Source organism: Bactrocera latifrons, unplaced genomic scaffold, assembly GCF_001853355.1.
Source record: "Bactrocera latifrons isolate USDA-ARS-PBARC rearing strain unplaced genomic scaffold, ASM185335v1 scaffold_438, whole genome shotgun sequence".
NCBI classification, from domain to species: Eukaryota; Metazoa; Arthropoda; class Insecta; order Diptera; family Tephritidae; genus Bactrocera; species Bactrocera latifrons.
The window spans coordinates 94,673-116,036 of record NW_017537088.1 but is presented as its reverse complement, the minus strand read 5'-3'; the positions used below and the strand labels follow the sequence as shown (position 1 = coordinate 116,036).

Below are 21,364 nucleotides of genomic sequence, written 5' to 3'. Positions count from 1 at the left end.
TGATTTTAATATTTTTTAGTTTTAAAATTAAATTTTTACGCCTCCATATTTTATTTATTATTATTTTTAAACTTTAGCCTTTGGATTATTTTCTTTGCATTTCATTTGAATTTAAGCTTAAGTTTTTACTTATTTTTTTCTCTTAAAAAGTAGGCTAAACTTTATGCATAGACACTTCCCCAAAGATTTGCAAACACACCTACACCAAGTAGTCCCACTAGCAGCCACCTACTTTAGCTATGAGCACCCAATTCATGTCTTTCTCCTTCCTCGTTCCACGCCATTTTAGGGCAAAAGAATCTCAATTTCATATCTGATGGCATGATGTGCTGTATGCAACAACAAAAGCAGCAACAATCAAGTCAAAGCAAATGCGACACCCAAACAAATCTGCAAGCAAAATCGGAGCTCAAGATCGCTCAAGTGGCATGCCACCACCGGCATCGCAAGCGCAGCAATGCAAGTGTCAGCGCTGCTGGCGGACACCCATAAKATCCATACTGCAACAACAAGAACCATGCAACGTGCTTGTTACCACAAAGGTTGCAGCTGAAAAGTAAAAAAAAATATTTGATTTAAAATGCAAACGAAATGAAAAAATCTTTATTATCGCCAGCGAAAACAGCAATAACAACAACAACCAACATAAAAGCAATATGACAACGCTAATACCGACGGTGACATTCGCTGATAGAGTTGCAAGTAAGAAGTGTTGCTGCTGGCASGATGCAAGGTTTCTACCACCGCCGTGCATCAGCTGCATGTGGCATGCCACGAAATGTATGCRATATCGTCGTATATATTTATTGGCAGTATATAAATATATAGTACAGTAGTGTTTTCGCATGTAGTTGTAGTTGTTGCTTGCAATATTTYTAAGCTATTGTTGCAGCTGTTGTTGTTGTGCCACCACCATACATGGCCATAGTTGGTTGGGTGCGCGGCGCACGCGCAACACGCATTCGAGGTCATAACCCAATTCCTCTTGGCTGTCGCCAACAACAGCAATCACAATAATATATACATTGAGCGGAGGATGTCACCAGCAAATCACAACAACAATAAAATATTTAGTAGCAGCAGTTGGCCTCAGCTGCCGTTATTGCTGCATTATCCATACACTATTTTCCACATACACTCAACCGGTCGGCATTTATCCCAGCCATCCAAGCAAGCAAGCATCCATCCATCCGGCGCGATCGCCGATCGACAGCGTGTTTCGTTGCTGATGGCGGCATCGGCGGCAGGCAGCAACAAGCGCGATAGCATTGAAAGCGCTTCAGTGCAGTTTTCCAATTTCCAATTGGCAATTTTCGTGGACACTGATGTCAGTGTCATCGCCATTTCCACTATCATCGCATTAACATCAGTCGCATTTGGCCGCAGCGTGCAGCTTGCTACTTGCAACATTTGATGCCACCAACGCCGCTTGACTTGTTTGGTGCGTTTTTCGGTGGGTTTTCCCGTTGACCATTTGAGATAATGCCATCGCTGCTTTATTCTTCTGAAAAGTTTCGAGTTTCTTTTGCATCTTTTTGCTGTTTTTGCCTTTAATGGTGACATATTTTCGCTTAGTGTCTATTTCCAAGCGGAAAACTCGTTATTAGTATTAACTACGTATGAAATATGCCTTTCCCTTATTAATTTGTTAGACAGTTTCTTTATCATATTCGTTATTATATTATATTACAATTTATTCTTGTGCTTTATCGAAGATTATTTTATTGAATTCAGTTACATTTTTTTCTGTATGAAATTTAATATTTACTTTATCTGAATTATCAAAATAAAAAAACATCATTAAATATTTTTAGTTAATTAAACAAATATCTAATTTTACTTTAAATGCGCGCGGTAGTGTTGTAATAGAAAATCTGCACTCCTATAAGAAGCTATGTGCATTGTAGGAGAAAATTGTAAATAAAACGCCAAATATTCAATTATTCATCAATATTTATTTTGTCGCCTTCAAGGTCCCCTTCGAAACACTTTTCATAAGCATTTWTTGGAATGTCCTTCAGTTCCTTTAGCGAATTTTGTTTTATTTCGTCGTTCAACTGGAAACGGTTTCCTCGGACCAACGAATTTAGGTCACTATCGTGGTTCAATGCAATGGTGCATTATCATCGTGTTACATGCATGAATTGTTCTTCCATAATTCCGGCCGTTTTCGAAGGATGTTCTGACGCGAACGCCTTAATACGGCCAAATAGAACTCCTTATTGACCGTTTGTCCCTCCTGAAAAAATTCATGATGCACCAAATCACGAAAACAATGAGCGTTACATTGAATTTTTTAGCGTCTTTGGAGTGGCTTTTTTTGGTTTCGACTCGTTTTTTTTTTTCACCTCTTCCGATGAATGTTGACTTGCTTGCATGCCAAACTCATCAACATAAGCCTCGTCGGCAGTTATAATGCTTCTCATGAATGTGGGATCGGAATTCGTACGAACAAGTATGTCCAAAGAGACCTGATAACGGTAATATTTTTAAAAGCAGTTCGGCTTAATCGAGATGAGTCCAGAAAGAACGTGTTTCATACCCAAAATATCCACTAAAATCATTCGAACGGACTCGCGAGAGATGTCGAGCTCTCATGCCATCTCTCTAACACTTTACTGCCGTTTTTTAAACACAATATCCTTCACTTTTTTTTTTTTATTTTCATCAGTTGAAGATTTTGAAGGCCGTCCAGAACGAATCATGTCTGCAACCATCTCTAAACCGTCTTTGAAGGCTTCATACCACAAAACAAACTGGTTGACAAATTGCTTTTATATTTGGCATAGTGGCCTACGGGCCGTCTTCTTCACTTTGTAAATATCATTTACCCGGAGAATTTAATTACAATTTTCGGGGGATTTTTTGCAACAATGTTAAGACTCAGCMTGACGAGCTAAATCGCATGTCCTCATCCCTCAGATTTTGAGATATCAATCTGAAATACTAAGGAAGGCCAAATTCAAGGCCAGAGTAGTATACGCTAGGCAATTTGCTTCAAATAGACTCGGAAAGTTCTAACAGCAGTACCAACATTCACTGAAAAATCATTGTTTCTAAAGGTTTAGCAAACTTAGCCTACATTTTGGCGCATTGCAACAATTGCCCAGTTTTAGGAGAACATATGGTAGAAATTTGAAAATGATATTATGGTCGCCAATTGTATGCTGTAATAATTAAATGAAAATGATTTAAAAATCAAAAGCACTACATGTGACTCACTGGCTCCCGTAATTTTTTTTATATACGGTATAATAATGTACCGATACATTAGGAGATTTAAAAAAATCCCCAACTAATTGCTATTAAATGTATATTATATTTCCCGTTCCCATAACATTTTCCCTTCCGTTATTGATAATTCGAAAAAAACACATACTCTAGCATTTTTAAATCAAAAAGTTTTTGAAAAGTGTAAAAAATTATTTTTAAATTTAAAAAATATTGGACAAGAATTGGCATTAGAACTGTGCATACGCATAGAATTTTGAACCAAAACACAAATAACCAAAGCGGTTTTTTCGATTCGAAATTTCTGTGCTGAAGTTTTGGCGTAAAACTACCTAAAATCCGAAAATCGTACAATAGCAGCTTAAAACAACCAAAGAACCCTAGAAGACAACAACAACTCCAACCCCAATTCAGCAATATTTTAGCAGCAACAGCAACAACTAAACCTAACCAAGCCTAACGGTACTAACTGCAGAACAGAACAGAAGTTCAAGTCGCTAACCGGAGGAAGCTTAACGCGAAGACGCGCCGAGTTGAACCGCTAACTGCGCTTATATGCGCCCATCCACAAAAACAATCACAGCCAAAGCAGATCACATCAACTGCGTACACTACAACAACAACAACTGCAGCAACAGTTACCGTAAGTAGTTGTTGTTAGAGTAGCTCAATAAGCTAACCCTAAACCACAAGCCAAGCGCCAGCCGAAGACATTTAGTCGCAAAAACAAGAATTCAAATTTTTATGCTCCAACGTAAATACTTGAACAAGAAAAATATTCAAGGATTACCCCAACAACAACAACTACATCGTACAGAATGTCTCTAGGAACACGTCAGACCGCCACCGAATCGGTAGCTGAAGAGGAGAAACCACAACCACGCTGGTTCGATTGGGTGGAGAGGAATGCCGTGCCGAAGCGCTTCGACTTTCCGCGGCCGAAACGTGAAGTGACGCGCTGGCAGAAGCGCGGTCCGATGACGCGACGCGATTGGGTGCGCTTCTATCGCTGGGCAGCAAAGAATGCCACGCCACGTGAAATACCGCCACCACATTGCCCCGAGCAACCGCCCGCCAAAGTCGAAGAGGGCAAGAAAAAGAAGAAGGAAAAAAAGAAAAAGACTTACACGCTCGCTGAACTGCTCGAGCACGCGGCCCAGATCAGTGAGCCGCGTGAACCACGTGACAAGTACATATTTCCACCAACGCCCGACTATCCATACGCGCCGAAAATCTCGCTGAAAGAGCCAGCCAAAAAGGATCCAGGACGACCATTTCAGCCGATCAAAGTACCGAAGTGGTTTCACCATCTCGAGAACGAGACCGAGTTTTGGTCGACGCTGCGGTTTCCCATCTTCCGTCCGGCTTTAAACTATAAACCGACTGCGAATATGCTGCGACTGGCGTTGCCGCGCATGGTGCCACCGCTACGGCAACATTGTCCGATACCCGAGCCGCCGATCGAGTTCGTGGCGCCACGCCGACGCATGACCTATCGGCAATGGCGCGAGCATCTGAGACGGCTGGAGTATCTCGCAAAGCCAACAGCGCGGCCGTACTACGTGGAAATGTATGATTACGTGTACTAGTGTCGTGCGAACTTAAGTTTATTAGTTTATAGTCGGAAAATTCGTTGAGTATTTATTCTCATTTATTATTACTTTATAATGATTTTAGAGCGTTAAGTTGTTCAGTGAAATAGTTAAAAAATAATGCAAATGCTATTACAGATGGTATTAAGGGAGTTAGATAACGGTTATTTTCATGCGCATGGAAATTGGCGACGTCGAAGGAAAGCGATTTGCATTGAGAAGTTTCCTTTTTAAGGAAATGTGTGTTGAGTTGTGAAGGGCGGGTTTGGGGCGCATCTCTTCCGAATGCGTCGTACGAGCACAATAGCTGCGTGAGCGTAAATGGCAGCTCTGCTCAGAAGATTTGCGCTGCTCTTGTTAACCTTTTTTAGATCCAGTGTACTCGAATGTAGTTTTCATACTCATGTATTTGGTACAAATTATATATATTTATAAAAATTATTTCCTGTAAAAAATTCATCTGAAAAAATTATCACATTGAAAATATATAGAAGATATGGTTTTGAAAAAACTGTAAATTAAATCAAATTAAAATGTTTCTCTCTAAATTGGCAATAGATAATAAAGGGTGTTATTTGAGAGTCGGAAGGGGTTGGTTTAAAAATCAACAACAACAGAATAAAATCGGTCAAACTGAACGGAAAAACTAACGAACATTTGATGCTATAAAACATAGAAACTGATCATGTCGAAGACTTTATCTACCTAAGCAGTAAATATCCGCGGAAACCGTGCAGGAAACAACGTTTTGCACAGAATAAATTTAGAAATAGGGACAAGTGCTAAGTTACGCCAAAACTATAAATCAACGCAAGTAATCTGACGTTTTACAGAAGTCTAATTTTGTATCTGTACTGCTTTACGTTTATTGGAAATAGTCCGCGCTTTGTTAATAGAAATGTCCCAACGACATCAGCAATGACGACCTCTTACAGAAAATCAAATTTAAAGCCAACGGCAAACTCTATTAACTCCAAAAATGGAGATGGATCGATTAAAATAGCAAAAAGATGTAGGTTGCCGACAAGCTCTGAATTGGAACCCTCAAGAAAGCCGTACGAGAGCCCACTCTAAGACCGCGGATTGTGCGGAAAATCGTGGCACAAAGTCAAGATGCTAACCAATACAGGGAACAGGTGAAAATGCTTTGTTGAAGCCTTATGCTGCAGGGTTAGATGCAAGAAATGATGATGGTGTAATCGTTACTGGGCTCTTTTTTCACATATGATCAGAATATAATACTGAGCTCAGTTCCAAGATATACTCTTGATTTTGCCGAGAACTTTTCATCGATAACTTTTATCAATACTCACGTGGTCTATATAATTAATAAAATTCCTATTTCAAGTAAATTGTTGAGGTCATCAACCAGGTGGATAGCGGCACCTTTCCAATTAAGGGACCGGACATTCCAGGTGCGTGCCCTTAAATCGTAATCCTCAATGCGATTTCAGTGGTCGTCATCAAAAAGGGCTCCTCTCATTCGAAGCTGTTTTCTTCTTTTCATTGGGGGTATTTTTACGTGGCAGGTCCCAAACCCAGCCCACAACCCTGGGGAACTGGTTGTGAACGAGTGCAAGACGAAATATCCCTTGTCATCAAGCAAACAGTCGTTGCAATCGCGACTTGGCTCCCATGTCCCTGTTGACAGTCATAACTAAATAAGTCGTGGATAATTTCGTCTMTCTTGGAACCAGAATTAACACCAAGCACAATATCTGCCTCAAACCCAACGCAGAATAACTCTTACCAACGGGAGCTACTTCGGATCGAGTAGGCAATTGAGAAGTAAAAGCTTCACTCTACGAAAAAAGACCGAACTCTATAAGTCACTCATCATCCCCGTCCGGCTATATGGTGGTATGCGGCATTGACGATGACCACATCTGATGAGTCGGCGTTACGAGTTTTCGAGAGAAAGGTTCTGCGTAAGATTTATGGCCCAGCATTGGCCTCGGCGAATGGCGCAGTCGATGGATGGAACGATGAGTTGTACGACGACATTGACATAGTTCAAAGAATTAAGAGACGGCGGCTACGCTGGCTAGGTCACGTCGTCCGAATAGATGAAAATGCTTCATGTACTCAACGCAGTACCCGCTGAGAGAAGCAGAGGAAGAGTAAGACCTCCGTTCCTTTGGAAAGTCTTGGTTTCGCTTGGAATCTCCAATTGACGCCAAACTGTGAAAAGGAAGAACGACTGGCGCGCTATTGTAAACTCGGCTATAACCGCTTAAGCGGTGTCTCCGCAATAGATATAGTCCGAACCTATGGTTGACGTTTTGCACCTTGAGTTACTTAGCTAACTTTGTTCGTGACTAGTTGCAGGAGTATGAAATGTTCGGTTGCACCCAAACATAGCTCTTCCTTACTTGTTGAGATTAGATTATTATTATTATGTTTTTTTAAATTTTTTATTTGAGGTCAGATTCACTGTTTTAAGTGCCTTTATGAGAGTTTGAGAAATCCTGCTCTTTCAGATTTTATTTCCAAAAATATTCCAGAAATATAATCAAGGATAAAATAGCGAGTGGAGAAATCCAACTGTTTGTGGCAAACATTGGACAAAGAAATCGAAGCATTATTTGTATTTTAGATAACCGACAATAATAACAACAAAAATATACATATACATAAGTAAAGAGTTATAATACATAAGTAACAAGGTGTTCGATTATGCGCTTGTTGTTGTTGATTTCTGCATGGCTGTTGTCCTTTTTTTTCTCGTTTTTTCAAACTGCTAGTGTCTCCATTGAAAGTAGGTGCACCACCGAACGCGGCAAACGAATTGAATTTATTTCGAAGTATTTTGTAACCGTAATATTGATAAAACTTATGACAATGCCGCTGCCGAAATGAAATTGTTGCAACTTTTAGCAAAACACTTATATATATGTATGTATGTGTGTGTGCTTTTATAGTTCGGTGCGGCAAGTTGAGCTCTGAACGCGTTTCGCTTGCCACACTGCGCGGTTTAACGACAGAGGCGGCCGGGCGGCAAAGCGAGCTAAACAGTAGCGCCAATCAAACGGTAAACGCGGCTAAAGCAAAGTGCCAAACTTACAAATATACCCGTCAAACAGCCATTGCCAGTGAGGTAGTCAGCCAAGTGGCCAAATGGCCTAGTCTGTCATTCAGGCGGCGAGGCGACAGCAATAAATACTCGTAAAATCAAATGTCGTAGCGGCGCATCGTTGCTTTTGTTATTTTACGGTTGCCATTTGCATTTAATATTTTATTTTATTCTTATTCGTTATACTTGTTGTTGCTGTTTGTGTGTTTCACTTGCCTTGCGAATGGCAGAAATCGAATTGTGGTAGGCTATGGAAACTTTCGGGCAAACTTTTCACACACACATATACACACTCATACAAAGCCCGATATTAAAGTGCATAACCACAATCTGCCACGATAAGGATAACCAAAGCATACAAAATGCATAAATTTATTTGAATTTATAGATGTGTTTGTGTGTGTGTGAGTGTATTTGACGCGGCCTTGCTTACCTTTTATTGTTAGATTCGCTCATCGTGCAATTCTCTACATGTGTGTGTGTGCGCGCTTGTGTTGCCTGGTATTTGGGGCATTGCATTTGCATTTTGAATTGCAGACGACACGAATAATCAATTTATTTTGGCCAACAATTTATTTATATATGTATGAATGTGTGTGTATGTAGCTATGCATGTTGCGCATAACGGCAATATACGAAGGAATGACAATACGACACGGACATTGAAGTCATACGCTTGTTTCAATAATTAACACAAATAAAATACGCTCATAAATAATGATTCGATGTTCCAATGTTTCCTTGATATTGATTGTTATATTAATAAATAGTTTCATTGACTATAAATTTCTGCGTATTTATGGTTTTGATAATACGAACTTCAATAAAACAACAAAACAAACGCTACCTTCGGCTACAACGAAGCTTCAATACCATTCTTCAGTTTGTATGGCAGCTATATGCTATAGTACTCCAATCTGAAAAATTGTTAGCAGTTTGTACCGTTGTCTTAGGCAATAATCCTAGCCAATATCTTCTTGATTAAAAAAGTTTTTCATACAAGGAGAGGATTTTGATCGATCAGTTTGTATGACAGCTATATCCTATAGTAGTTCGTTATCGCCGGTTCCCGTAAATGTGCAGCTTCTTGGGAAGGAAAGGGCGTAAGCGATCAATATCTCATACACCAGGGGACAATTCCACATATACCAAACGAAGACGTTGTAAACCGATGCTTTTGTTACAACCAAGAGCTCAAAGAAAGCCATTTTCTTCCTAAAAATATTCTTATATTTCATAATTAAAGTTTTAGTAGGGTAGTACATTTTTGTTCTCCAAAATTTCATTAATAATTATATTTTTATATTATAATTATATTTTATTATAAACATAATATTATATTTTGTAAAATTTACTGTCAGAAATAGATTTACTACACTTTTTGGATCGGTACTAGCAGTTCCAAAAGGAGGAGTCGGAGTCCGAGGACCGTTTCGGTCTCTTTGTAAAAAGCATAAAGGGATAAAGCCTCATTTATTTACTACAAAGAACAATAACTCTTTTTCCCACATATAATTTTGTCCACAATTTAAACTTGATTTTAAAGACTTTATGAACCTCTCCAACTAGCAACCCAGTTTAGTGCTCATTTTCCCACTGAAAAATATTTGAGGGACATCTGAACTCTTGTGCAATAACTAGAGATTCCAAGTTTTGTTAGGATCAAACATTTTGTAGCATGCTCTGGGCGTAACAGATCTCCTAACTGTACATGTATTGTATGTTTAAATCTTCTCCGTGAATAGTTTGTCCGAAGTGGTCAATTGAATTGGTCGTTCTGGATATAAGTTTTTACATGAAGATGTTTCAGAGACTAACCATTAATGAGCTACACAGAGGATGTTCTCACTACTCTCTTAAAAAAAATGAAAATATAAATCGTCTTCTTCTTAATTGGCGTAGACATCGCTTACGGGATTATAAATACTGTGATCAAATTGACAGGCGACGCGTTTTTCGAATCGGTAAATTGTTTTTTTTTTTTTTTTTTTTTTTTTTTTTTTTTATTTTTTTTTTTTTTTTTTTTTTTGTAAGTTTAGAGACATTGATGTCTAAATTGATTGCTAAATTTCAAGACAAAATATTCATTAGTATTTGAGACATGCGTCGTTTTGTGAGGCTCTAAATTCTTCGCTTTTTACTATTGAATTCATTGAACAAAGAAGTGCGATAATGTACCATCTCATACTCAATTGGTTATTCGTGATCATTTCGCCACATTTTCAACGAATGCGAACCAACGCATTCGCCTGATTTATCTTCGTGTAGCTTCTGGCTATTCAGCAAATTCATATGACGATACCGTTTGACACAATTGAGGACTGCGGGAAGGAGATGAAATGATCAATTAGATCACAATAGTATACTCTGTAGGCCGTCCAAGTAGTATGTTTTCATCTAAATACTAAACAGAATCATTCATTTTAGCGATTTCTTAATTTCCTAAACCATTTTGTTGATTGTGTTAACGTCTATATTTTCCACATTTATTTGACTAGGCCCAGAGCAATAGTTCCATTTAAGAATGAAGATCTGCAAAATAAGAACTTATAAGTACTATGTTGAGTGCTAGGATCATCACCGTATCCGAGTTAAGTTAAGTTATTAGTTCTACTATCCTCAGATGGTACATTCTGAAAGCAGTCGATGGAATTTCTTGACTACTTCTCAGAGTTTTAGTCATCAAACTTAAGGGATTAGGGGTAATCAGAATTTTCAAAAAGTTTATTTTTCTTTTTTTTGCATTTTCGTTAAGTGTCTTAAAAATATTCTTTGAAAATTTCACGTTAATCCGATAATTAGTTTCTGAGTTATTCGACAAATAACATAGAGAGCTCGGGCACTTCAAAGCGCTAGTGTGAAATTTTAAACACGTTTTTCTCAAAATTATGTTTTTTGAACTGGTGACAACTGCAACTCGAAAACCGCTCAGTAGATTTTAATGAAATTTTTACAACTTTTAGAATACATAATAAACTCGGGCCTCATCGAATTATTTTTATTTTTTCAAATATTTTCGAATTTTTTCGCGAAAAATTTAGAAAAAAAATTTCCTGAGGCCGCAATTTCGTTAATTTTTGAAAAAACAAAAAATCCTTCTATCAGGTCCAGGATTATCTCTTTATGAAACTAATTTTTTTTTTTTGTCCGATTGATTTTAGATGAATCTCCAAGGATTTATGGTTGTCACCGCAAGTACCCTTTGTTGGAACAGGGTTAGCACAAACAACTATAACTTTGGAAATAAATTTTTTTTTTTGTTTTTTTTAATTTTCGTGACTTCAAGTCAACACAGTCTATAATAATGCCATATTAATACTTTTGTAAAATGGCAAAAAAAAAAAAAAATACTGAAAATTCTAATTTTTTGTGCCTCTGACTACCCCTACCCCCTAAATTGACAGGATTAAAATTCGTTTTGTTTTAAGCATAGATAGGACAAAGTATGCCTTGAGCTCAACTCGATAATATATGCATGATCCTAATGGGTCCTAACACATGGGTCCTAATATATGTATGATCGTAAATGGTCCACAAGATTTATATATCTCCAGCACAAAAATGAAAAGTGAAAGTAGAATTTCTTCGCTCAAATGCRTTTTTTCACAATAATCAAAACCATTATTCTACACCGTGCAAAAAAATGTAATCTTATAAAAAATTTAATGGATCATATCAATTTGCAGCTTAAGTCAATTATTACACAAAAGTTGAGCACAAAACAACAACAACATAATAGTGAGGATACCAAAGATTAAGCGAGAAGCAAACTATACACACACACATATACGCTCAATACACCGTGCCATTCTTCCTGCGCTCAGCGGCAGCTGATCGTCTTGCAGCCGCTAGCCAGCGCACCGTTCGGAGGGGAGGCGAAACCGAAACGCTCACAAAGATGACGTTGCAATGCRATTGTTTGCCGGTGGCAATTGCATTTTTTAATCCGCTTCAGCATTTTCGATATGAAAAGCGTAAAAAATGTGCGTCATTGCGCCGGAGCGTTTCAGTAATAAGCGTAGGAAAAGACATTTTTGTATAAAACTTAGGCATTTGATGCGCCCTCATTGACTTACGTGCATGTGTGCTTGTGTCTTGGCAGCGCCTAGTGTGTTTCTATTCTGCAACCATCAAATTAGAAGTTCAATGAGATGATTGATGCTTTAAAGCCGATTAGAGTCGTAATTCACGCACGTTGTTGTTGTTTTATCACCTAGTAGGCTTTCATGCAACTAGATTGTAAACGACTACGAGACCTCTAAATTGAAACGCTAGAAGTCCTTGGAACTATAAAGTTAAATAGACTAACTAGATGGGGTATGGTTCCAGTAACTGGTTTATAGGTTATTCATATCAAGAGAATATCAAAGAGAACAAACTTATATATTSAATTAATAATACTTGATTCACGAAATCTAACCCAGAAAATWTTAACCAGCGCTGAGAACTAAAGTYCTCAACACAAGGATAATATATTTGCTWTATGGGTGTTTATGACAAAATTTGACATACAATAAAATAAGAAAGCGAAGCAAATGGGTCAGGTAGTGAACGAGGAGAAGACGAAATATCTGCTGTCGTCAAGCAAACAGTCATCGCTTTCGCCACTTGGATTCCACTTCACAGTTGACAGTCATAACTTCGAAGTCGTAAATAATTTCTTCTATCTTGGAACCAGTATTAACACCAACAACAAATCGAACGCAGAATAACTCTTGCTAACTAGTGCTACTTCGGACTGAGAAGGCAATTGAGAAGCAAAGTACTATTTCGGCGAAAATGACCAGACCAAACTCTACAAGTCACTCATCACCTACGTTCTCTTATATATTGCGCAGAGACGTGGACGATGACAACATGTGTGTGTCGACTTTACGAGTTTTCGTGAGAAAGGTTCTGCGGAAGATTTATGATCCTATGGTTATTGGGAACGACGAATATCACATTCGATGAAACGATGAGCTGTATGAGTTACAAGACGACATGAACATAGTGCAGCGAATTAAGAGACAGCGGCTGCGCTGGCTAGATCACGTCATCCGAATGGACGAAAACGCTGAGGATATTCGACGTAGTATCCGCCCGGGGGAAGCAAAGGAGAGGAAGATCAATTGGAGAAGGACCTGCCTACACTTGCAGCATTTGGGGATGTACGTCAAGGCGTCGGTCGTCTCGGGCTAATCTGCGTAGAAAAGCAAATACACACAACCCTAAAAAAATAATCCAGCAGCTTTAAATCGCTACATCTTGGAGGGCCCGCCACAGATCCACTACACGAGATAAGCACTCAACAAAAGTTATGTGAATTAATGCCGCCTTCCACACAAAGATACTCGCCTTAAAGCATGAAAAGGCCTTGAATCCTGGTTCTGTAGCATTCCACAATGACTGGAACATTACGGATGGCGGCTACCTTTTTAAAGAAGTATGGAGCAATAATTCCCAACTGCCCATAGAGCGCACCAAACAGGTGCGTCTCAGCAGTGACCTATGGATTATCATTACTCCAAATAGCATAATTTTTTAACGCACCCATCAAAATAGCGCTTCGTCGCTAAAAAAAAATTTTTTTGTTGTGAAAATCCGGGTCGGTGGCAATCTTGCGCGGCGCGTTTGAGGATCATGAAGCCAGGATGTTTGACCATAGCTTCTTCATTTGTGTTTAATTTAGAGTACGATATGTTATATTCTTAAATTTTTAGTACATAGATTCCTCGATATTTTAAACCGGCATCGAAATGTGGAGATACACTCCGGGGTTTTGATTTTGTCGAGGGTATACATTTCTTAGGAAACTACTTCTTGACGGGCTAGACTTTCTCATGACCAAATCAGAACTTTATCACTCGTCGCAGTTTGTCACTCATTTGGAAGCTGAGGCGTTGAGTTACTTTACCGAGGATTGAGTGTTAAACCTTCCGGCATGTGAAGTGAAGGTGTCACCATAGAAAACATAGCACTTATCGGGGTGGTATTGCCATTTTCGACGCTATGTGTACGCCGAGTATAAACCGTTAGCAATGCCGCTCGTCTATATACGAGCAGTTGGAATGATACTCACAACTTCGTGTTGGATCAAGTTCACACAGCGCCGACGCCTTGAATCGAGTCGCGTTTTATAACATATAATTAATTAATAAAAATTAATTGTGCCGACTAACACAAGTTTTAATGAGCATAAATTAATTTATCTCAGCGATAGCAGCTGTCGTTAATGATCCTATGAATGCGCAAGTTAGAGCAGAAGAGTCGTCAAACGCGACATTTGTCATGTCACATGCGATGATTTAAAGTCATAAAGCACTAACTCACTTAATGACACATATACACACGCACAAACACACACACACTTCGGGCCACCTAAATGACATACACCAGTAGCTGGTGAAAAGTCACTCGGGCATGCCAAAGCCAACGGCAAATCTGGTGGCGCACACGCAAGCATGTGCAACAGTGTGGCAAGCTAACTGATTTCGCTGATGAGCTAACGTACCGCGGGACAAGCGAGGCGAATGGCTGGCTAACGCGCCGAAGACAGCGCAGATGTGTGCACGTGAAGTTCCAGAAGTCGTTGAAGCTGAGGCGAGCTGAAATAGAGTAGGCTTAGTAGAGTAGAGGAGGGAGAGACAATGACAACATGAATGACATGAAGAGTGCGCTGGCAGATAGCTTCGTACTTTTTCTTATTCTTATTGTGTTTTGGTGGTGCTCAACTGTGACTTGGTCAATGAGTTGCACTCTGCAGCAGCGCGCACCTTCTGTTGTTGTTCTTTCTCCTGTCTACGTTGTTGTAGATGTTCATGTCGATGATGAGCTTGCACTTGCACTTGCACTTGACTTCTGGGAAGGTTGCATAAATGCATGAATGACTACTTGACTAAGCTACAGGGAGCTGCATCTGGCCCTAGCCGAGCTGTTCTAAGCTTCGTCTCCAGCACGCTACTCGYTACTCAGCTATCGTGAGCCACTTGCGTTAACTTGCGCACCATCGAATGATTGCGCTGGTTAAGGTTTAACTGTTGSTGACGAGCACCAATGGCTCGGGACGTGGCAAGGGGTCCGCAGTCGCATGCGCAAAGTCGTTGTATTTATATAATTTTTACAGTTAACTTGCAATTACACACTTGCTGACTGTGCACGGATATGTCAGTGTGTGTGTGCGTGTGTCTCTGTTTACTCGAATAAGCAATTGAGAAAATGAGGGGAAAATTGAAAAACACTTGAAATGCAGTAGTCACTCTCGGTGGGTTGGCGCACATATGAACGTTGAACCCCAACTTCCGCGGTGCAAACAACAGTAATTTTTACAATCAGTAGCCCAACGGCTGGGAAGTTGCCGGCATACTTTTTATGGCTATTTGAATATTTAAAATTGATGAAAGCCGTTAAAAGTCAATAATGTGCTCAATGATCTATGTACTTATGTATGTATATGTGATTGTGTGTGTATGTCAAGTAGGGAAAGTAGACAGTACACGTGATTGCCAGGCTTTAGAGGTTACACATGAGGTCTCTTCAACATGTCTTTAAATTTGTTTTAAAATAAAAAATGAAATTGCTGGCATCTKCATGCAGGTCATGCGCTTTTCAGGAGCTTTATACCCTTATAAGAATATTTACTTAAAACAGTTTAATATCATGGTAGAGAATTTTCAAATCGACACTCTAATATCCAATTCTGCTAAAACGAAAAAATACATTATAAATCGTAGACAAGCGGATGACCTACTTCATACTRGTCAGTTCGTGTATTGAATAGAAAAATTTCACAAAAACATTACGATGTGGGCAAGTTTTGAGAAGCTTTCAAGAACTTCTCTGCAGTGAATCCAACGTCATAATGCGGGTGCAGTAACGCCAGTCCTTTTAATCTATCTTCAAGCATGGTTTTCACGCAGCAATGTGTCGAAAAAGAGCGTAAAGACCTCGCGTTCGTCACAGAATATATGAATTATGGAGTCTAGCTCTACATTTCAGTTCTTCAACGTTTCCAATGTAGTAGTCGGTAACTAGCTTTTGGTTGCCAATGACATTGACAGTGATCGAGTTCACCATTGCGGTTCAAATGTCGCACGACGTTGTCCACACCCAAAAGGCCTTTGAATCTATCTATCAAGCAGCCAATAAGATTTTCCCTTTCTTKGGTTTTCAAAGCACATACTTTTTCTGGAAGCTGCAGACTTAGTTGAAATCCATCCAATACTTCTCTAGAAAAACGCGTCCCCAAATCTTCGCCGATTGTATCGCAACAGAGAAATGTACACTGAGACCCTGTAGTACTCTTCGCAAGTTCTCACGCAAACATTTTTCGTTTTGTCGACCGTAGATTCTTTGCTTTTCTTTGTCAACTTTCAGTTCTGCCGMCATTTTTCTCGTGTCCAAATAAATGAATCGAAAATGTTTTTCAGCTTTTTGTCTTCAATTGCGAAACGTTACAAGCAGCGTATCTCTCATACTTGATGACTTTGCCAGATCGATCAACTCTTTCTAAAGAATGACGCTGAATGAATGAGTTAGAGATAGAATATCGTTACAGCGATGGGTATTAATGATGATCTTTGACGATCAGCGACTATTTTGCGGCAAATTGGATAACTGCATCATGCCGTTGATCCCATTTTGTTTCACAAAAGTTACGACAGTAACGAACCACGCCATAAAATATCAGAATGCTCGATGTAGAATGGTTTAGCTGTCAGCTGTTGGCTTTTCTAGATTGGAAAACTTGAAGAATAAACCGAAGAGAATGTATCACTTGAACAGATCCAAGATGGAGCTGAATGCAGCATCTATTTCAAGTGCTATATCAAGTCGCGACATTTCAAATTTACCACTTTCAGTTACGGATCTGATTGGATTTACTAAGAATTAATTCTGCATACGTTGCTACAATTTATAACYTCAGTGGTATCTTAGCATTATTTATTATATTCAAAAATGGAGACAGTCTTTAATTTTGATTCTGAAATAAAATGGCAATTTCTGGATTATATTTCTGTTACTTTATACTATTTGTTATAGCCCTTTTGTAATTTCCCCATTTTCTTTCTCTTAATTCGGCACTGGTCTAGTCGTTCTTCCGCCAGTACAAGAGAATCTGTCGGCGTTGGGTCAACGATATTTCACGGCAAGTTGAACTGTTCTCTCTTTTTAGGACGCATATTCGAAACAATTCATGGTGATTTAATGGGTTAGTCGCACGGAAGCATTTATTGTGATTTGACCATTAAATTTTGCCAATCTTCGCAATCACCCCATTTCAAGATGGCGATTTATAAAATAAAGTTAGTGTCTAAGTAAAACCATCACTGAGCACCATCGCTCCACGACTTCAAAAATTCGGTTTCGACCAATGCTATGGTAGTTGAACGTTTTACGTACAGAAGTTGACTCACATTAACGCTTTGGTACAGTATTTTTTTACTAGTTTAACAATGGAATGAAGTTTTTAGAGACCCAAAGCAAAAAATATAAGATTGTTTTCTTTTTTTTTTTTTTGAAATCCTAGAATATTTTAACTCCTTGAGGCTCCTGACTGGTTGTCTAAGCCTACATTACAACGTTTTCTACTTGAGGCTAAGTAAAAACATAGCTYAAATTAATGTTTAAAGAAATTTTTGGGATCACATATTTCACGTTACATAGACGCATCTCTGTATTGCAGCCGATTTTAATTGTTTATAGCCGTGACTACAGACGAATAGACTGACATTCGGTTTTCGGTGACATAATATATGCCATCCTATCAACGCTTTTCCTTTGTAATTGTGTTCCTAATACTAATTTACGGTACTCCAAATCCAGAAAATTTTTTCATTTCGTCCTTCACCAGGTATCAGCTGCTTTTAAGTTTTATATCATTTCTTTCTTTCATTTAATTTCTGCTCCATATGCGTTTTGTAGTCTAAACATATAATTTACATGTACTCTTCATCTATTCTACATGCCCTTCCTATACGCTACCGCGTGTCCTTCGAAATTGAGATTAATTGCTTTCAACAAAYGAAATTTTTAATTTTCATAATGTGTAACTCCGTATTCAATGGTCATGCGCTAAATTAGCTAGTACTTGGTGTGCTCAGTTTTTCCGGCAGTTTTTCGATTGTTGGCGCCTTTTCAATATTTAATTGCCTCTATGTACGGTAATCATTCTTTTTAATGTTTGTTGTTTTTAAGGTAGGACGGACCTASCCACTTGCATATGTAGTCCAATGTCTCGGACACCATGTGGCTTTCACTTTTACGCTATATTTATTTTAATCATGCAGTGAAACAATTGTCGAAGCTAAAAAATGCGCGACGAACAATTTAATCCAAAAAAACTGGATTATGCTTAAGGCTCATGCCATATTGCTGCATTCCGTTTGTAAGCCACAATCGAAATTATTATTTTTTAATTGTTAGTTTTATATCCATTTTTTAAGCATGAGTTGTCTTATACCACTAAAACACAACTCTGTTATAGTCCCGATCTCACCATATGTTTCTGAGGCAATCTTCTATAGCTCGTGAGTACTCATTCTGATTCTGTCATTTTTATGGTTTATTAAATTGATTGCTGTTATTTGTTATTTATTTTCCTCTCATTCYGTATCTTTTCAGCGCTCTTTGGTGACTATGGCAATATTGGACGCATTCGTCGGCGCCATCATCCGCGTGGCACGAAACGTGGTCGGCCACGTGGCAGCACCAGGCGTGGCGGCGGCAATGGCTCTATGGGACGTTCAATTTCATCACCGGGTAATGCAAATGTAACAATGCCCGGYACGCCAGGTGGAGAAGGTGGGTTATGGTCATTAAGAAAATGTAAATATATATACATATATATATTGTTTTTTAAAGGAAGCAAATTGGTGTTAAAAGTCGTTGGTAAAAGCAATATTTCAACAAGAAAATTTTTTAACTTCGTTTACGTTGAAGCTATATTACCGTGGAGCTATTGAGGGACTAGTTTGCGTTATATAGATAGATAGACGAACATGGCTAAATCAAATCAGCTCATCATGCTGWTCATTTATATTTGTTCTTRATAGAGTCCCCGACGTTCCTTCAGTGTTCAGATTTTGTAATGGACTTAATACTSCCTGTTCAGGGTAACACCGGTYTCAATGAACTCTGATTTRTTGAATACCCGAATCGGAGTTATAGTCGAAAATATGAAAAGGAAACATTTACCAAATGGAATCGAAGTCTCAGATATTAATTTGCTAAATATCATGTTATAATGAGTTAAGGCTGATCGGTGTTAATCCGGAGCTGTCTGGTCCTTGCCATCGATGCTGCTTCGATTTTAGCGTTTTTTAGCTCTGTCACGGCAGCTACGACCTCGATCGTTCAATGATATAACCTACAAAACCACAGCGTTCTAGGGATAGAATTCCCATTATGTTTGTTTATGATTTAAGGGTTCTTTTAGCATTCAGATACGATAAAGATTGATAGAACCCAAAATCGAAAGTCTGACGAAGCATTAATTCAGAATGCGATGGTTCATTATCGTGGGGCAAAAGCCAAGAGTAGTCGGCCCATAATTCCGGCTTATTTTCACGATAAGGTTCGCTTAAATGACGTATTATTAGTAATCGAAGAAAACTGCCAACATAACCTTGATTTTGACCTACTTTTACGTGGATTTTTTCGGCTTCGACACACCTTTGTCACAACTTTCGTCCAATTAATCTTTTGTTTTCGGGTCGTGAGCATAGATTCAAGACTCATCGCCAGTAATAATACGTTTCATGATATCATGGTAGTCGGAAAGCATTGTCACAAAAGCTGTTAGATATCGATTTAAATCTACAAATCTCATATACTTACGTTACTTGCTTGACAGGACAGGGAGTTATTGAGCTATAAGGGGGCATTCTAGTCTAGAGGCTCGAATTTCGAGCTTTTTTCAACAATTAATAAAAAAAGAAGCACTAGATATTTTTACTACCAGTTTTTTTATCATTTGTTTATTAAACTTAGATTAGAAGAGTACACAAAATAAGTAAAAGAAAAAAGCTATTTTTTCATCGAGTTATGCGTCCTTGAAGAAAAGGGGAGAAAAAAGAGGCCGTGTCCTCATCGCTATGATTTCTACCCTTGTCGTCACCTGCAAAATAAAACAGTGACAGACTCTTAAAGAGTACGAAATTTTTTTTCGTAAAATGGCGGCTACACAAAAAAAAGGTCGATTTTTTCACAAATTTTTCAATTTTGTCGATTTTTTTTTTTTAATGTTATAAATTTCAAATTGTTATTTKTTGTTGCTTCTAGTGATAGAGATATATGTTTTTAAAGAATATTCATGTAAAATTTCAAATAAATCGACTGATTAGAACGTGGCTAGCGCATCAAAAAAAGGAGTTTTGAGAAAAACGCCTTTATAGTTTTACCTTAAGTTTCGGGCAGCGTAATAGATAGATAGATAGTTCGCTCAACCGGTCTAGTTGCCACGTCACTAGAATGAGTATAACTTTGAAAATAATTTCAATTTTGAAAAATCTTTTTAGGGAGATATTTTTGAATATCAAAACTAACGAATTATGAAAAAAAGTTAGACTTTTTCAAATCTAGACTAGCATACCCCCTTAGTAACAATGTAAGTCAGAATACATACATCTTCCTGAAGGCTGTAGAAGTATATTGTTCGAATGTATCACTCTTGCATGCTTAAATGCAACCCTGCCATAATTGCCCGCCACTTCAMGCTAATCCTTCTCAAAATCACGTATTACACCGCTCTTATCTTTTGACACGCCCGAAATTAATTAAACTGCCCGTTTTTTAGGATATTGAAATGTGCTTGCGGTTTCTTCTTGAACGCCCTCTTTCCTATACCACTTCCGTTATGCTTATATAATATATTTTAATCCTTACTTCCCTTTGCTTTGGCAAATGCGGTTTCGTTCCTGCGCTTCCGCTGCTCCTTTGCATGCCCGCTTTACCGTGCTTTGGTTGTACTTAAGTACGCGCCTAAGTGGCACTTAAGCTAATGAGTCACGCTCAAACACTCGCGAATGAAGGGCGGGGAGGGGCATAATGCTGTCGGAAAAAATGAAATGTTTAATAGACTGTAATAAGTGTGAGTATTGAGTGGTTAGATATCAAGTTTAAGGAGAGCGGGYGGCTCAATACGTGACATATTTTACAGTTATTTTGTGCACTCACACTTGCCGCATATTTGATATGCCTTTGGGGTATATTATTACAATCTGATGACTACCCTTTTCCTTATCGGACAGAGTCAAAGCAAATATTTTATTTTAGATTTTTGATATGCAGCAATCAATGACATTACATAAGTGATATAATTGAAATTATTATTATATAATATTATCAAAGATGCACAAGTATATGAAATAAAATATGTTAAATGACTTCTTTAAATTGCCCAATTTGCTTGACTTTTCCTTTTTTCGAAATGTGGTGAAAATGAGAGATTCCAAGCAAAGCCAGGACCTTCTCCACCTCATCCTACCAA

The 21,364-nt window shown here is 38.5% G+C and overlaps 2 protein-coding genes across 5 annotated transcripts in view; both read left to right on the top strand.

The window, feature by feature from the left end:
* The window catches only part of LOC108972899 (putative DNA helicase Ino80), an 80,607-nt gene that overhangs the window by 56,829 nt on the left and 2,414 nt on the right, over positions 1-21,364 (top strand). For 2 of the 4 annotated variants that reach the window (XM_018939790.1, XM_018939789.1), the window contains one exon: positions 18,499-18,678. In XM_018939790.1, the coding sequence (XP_018795335.1) occupies positions 18,499-18,678 (180 nt within the window). Of the gene's footprint in view, positions 1-289; positions 590-616; positions 677-18,498; positions 18,679-21,364 lie in introns of those variants that run through there. The other 2 variants (XR_001993681.1, XM_018939791.1) reach the window with 2 other exon arrangements.
* On the top strand, positions 3,397-4,944 carry LOC108972903. The gene has a single exon (XM_018939796.1). The coding sequence runs from the start codon at positions 4,050-4,052 to the stop codon at positions 4,818-4,820; it is 771 nt and encodes a 256-aa protein (XP_018795341.1). The 5' UTR covers positions 3,397-4,049; the 3' UTR covers positions 4,821-4,944.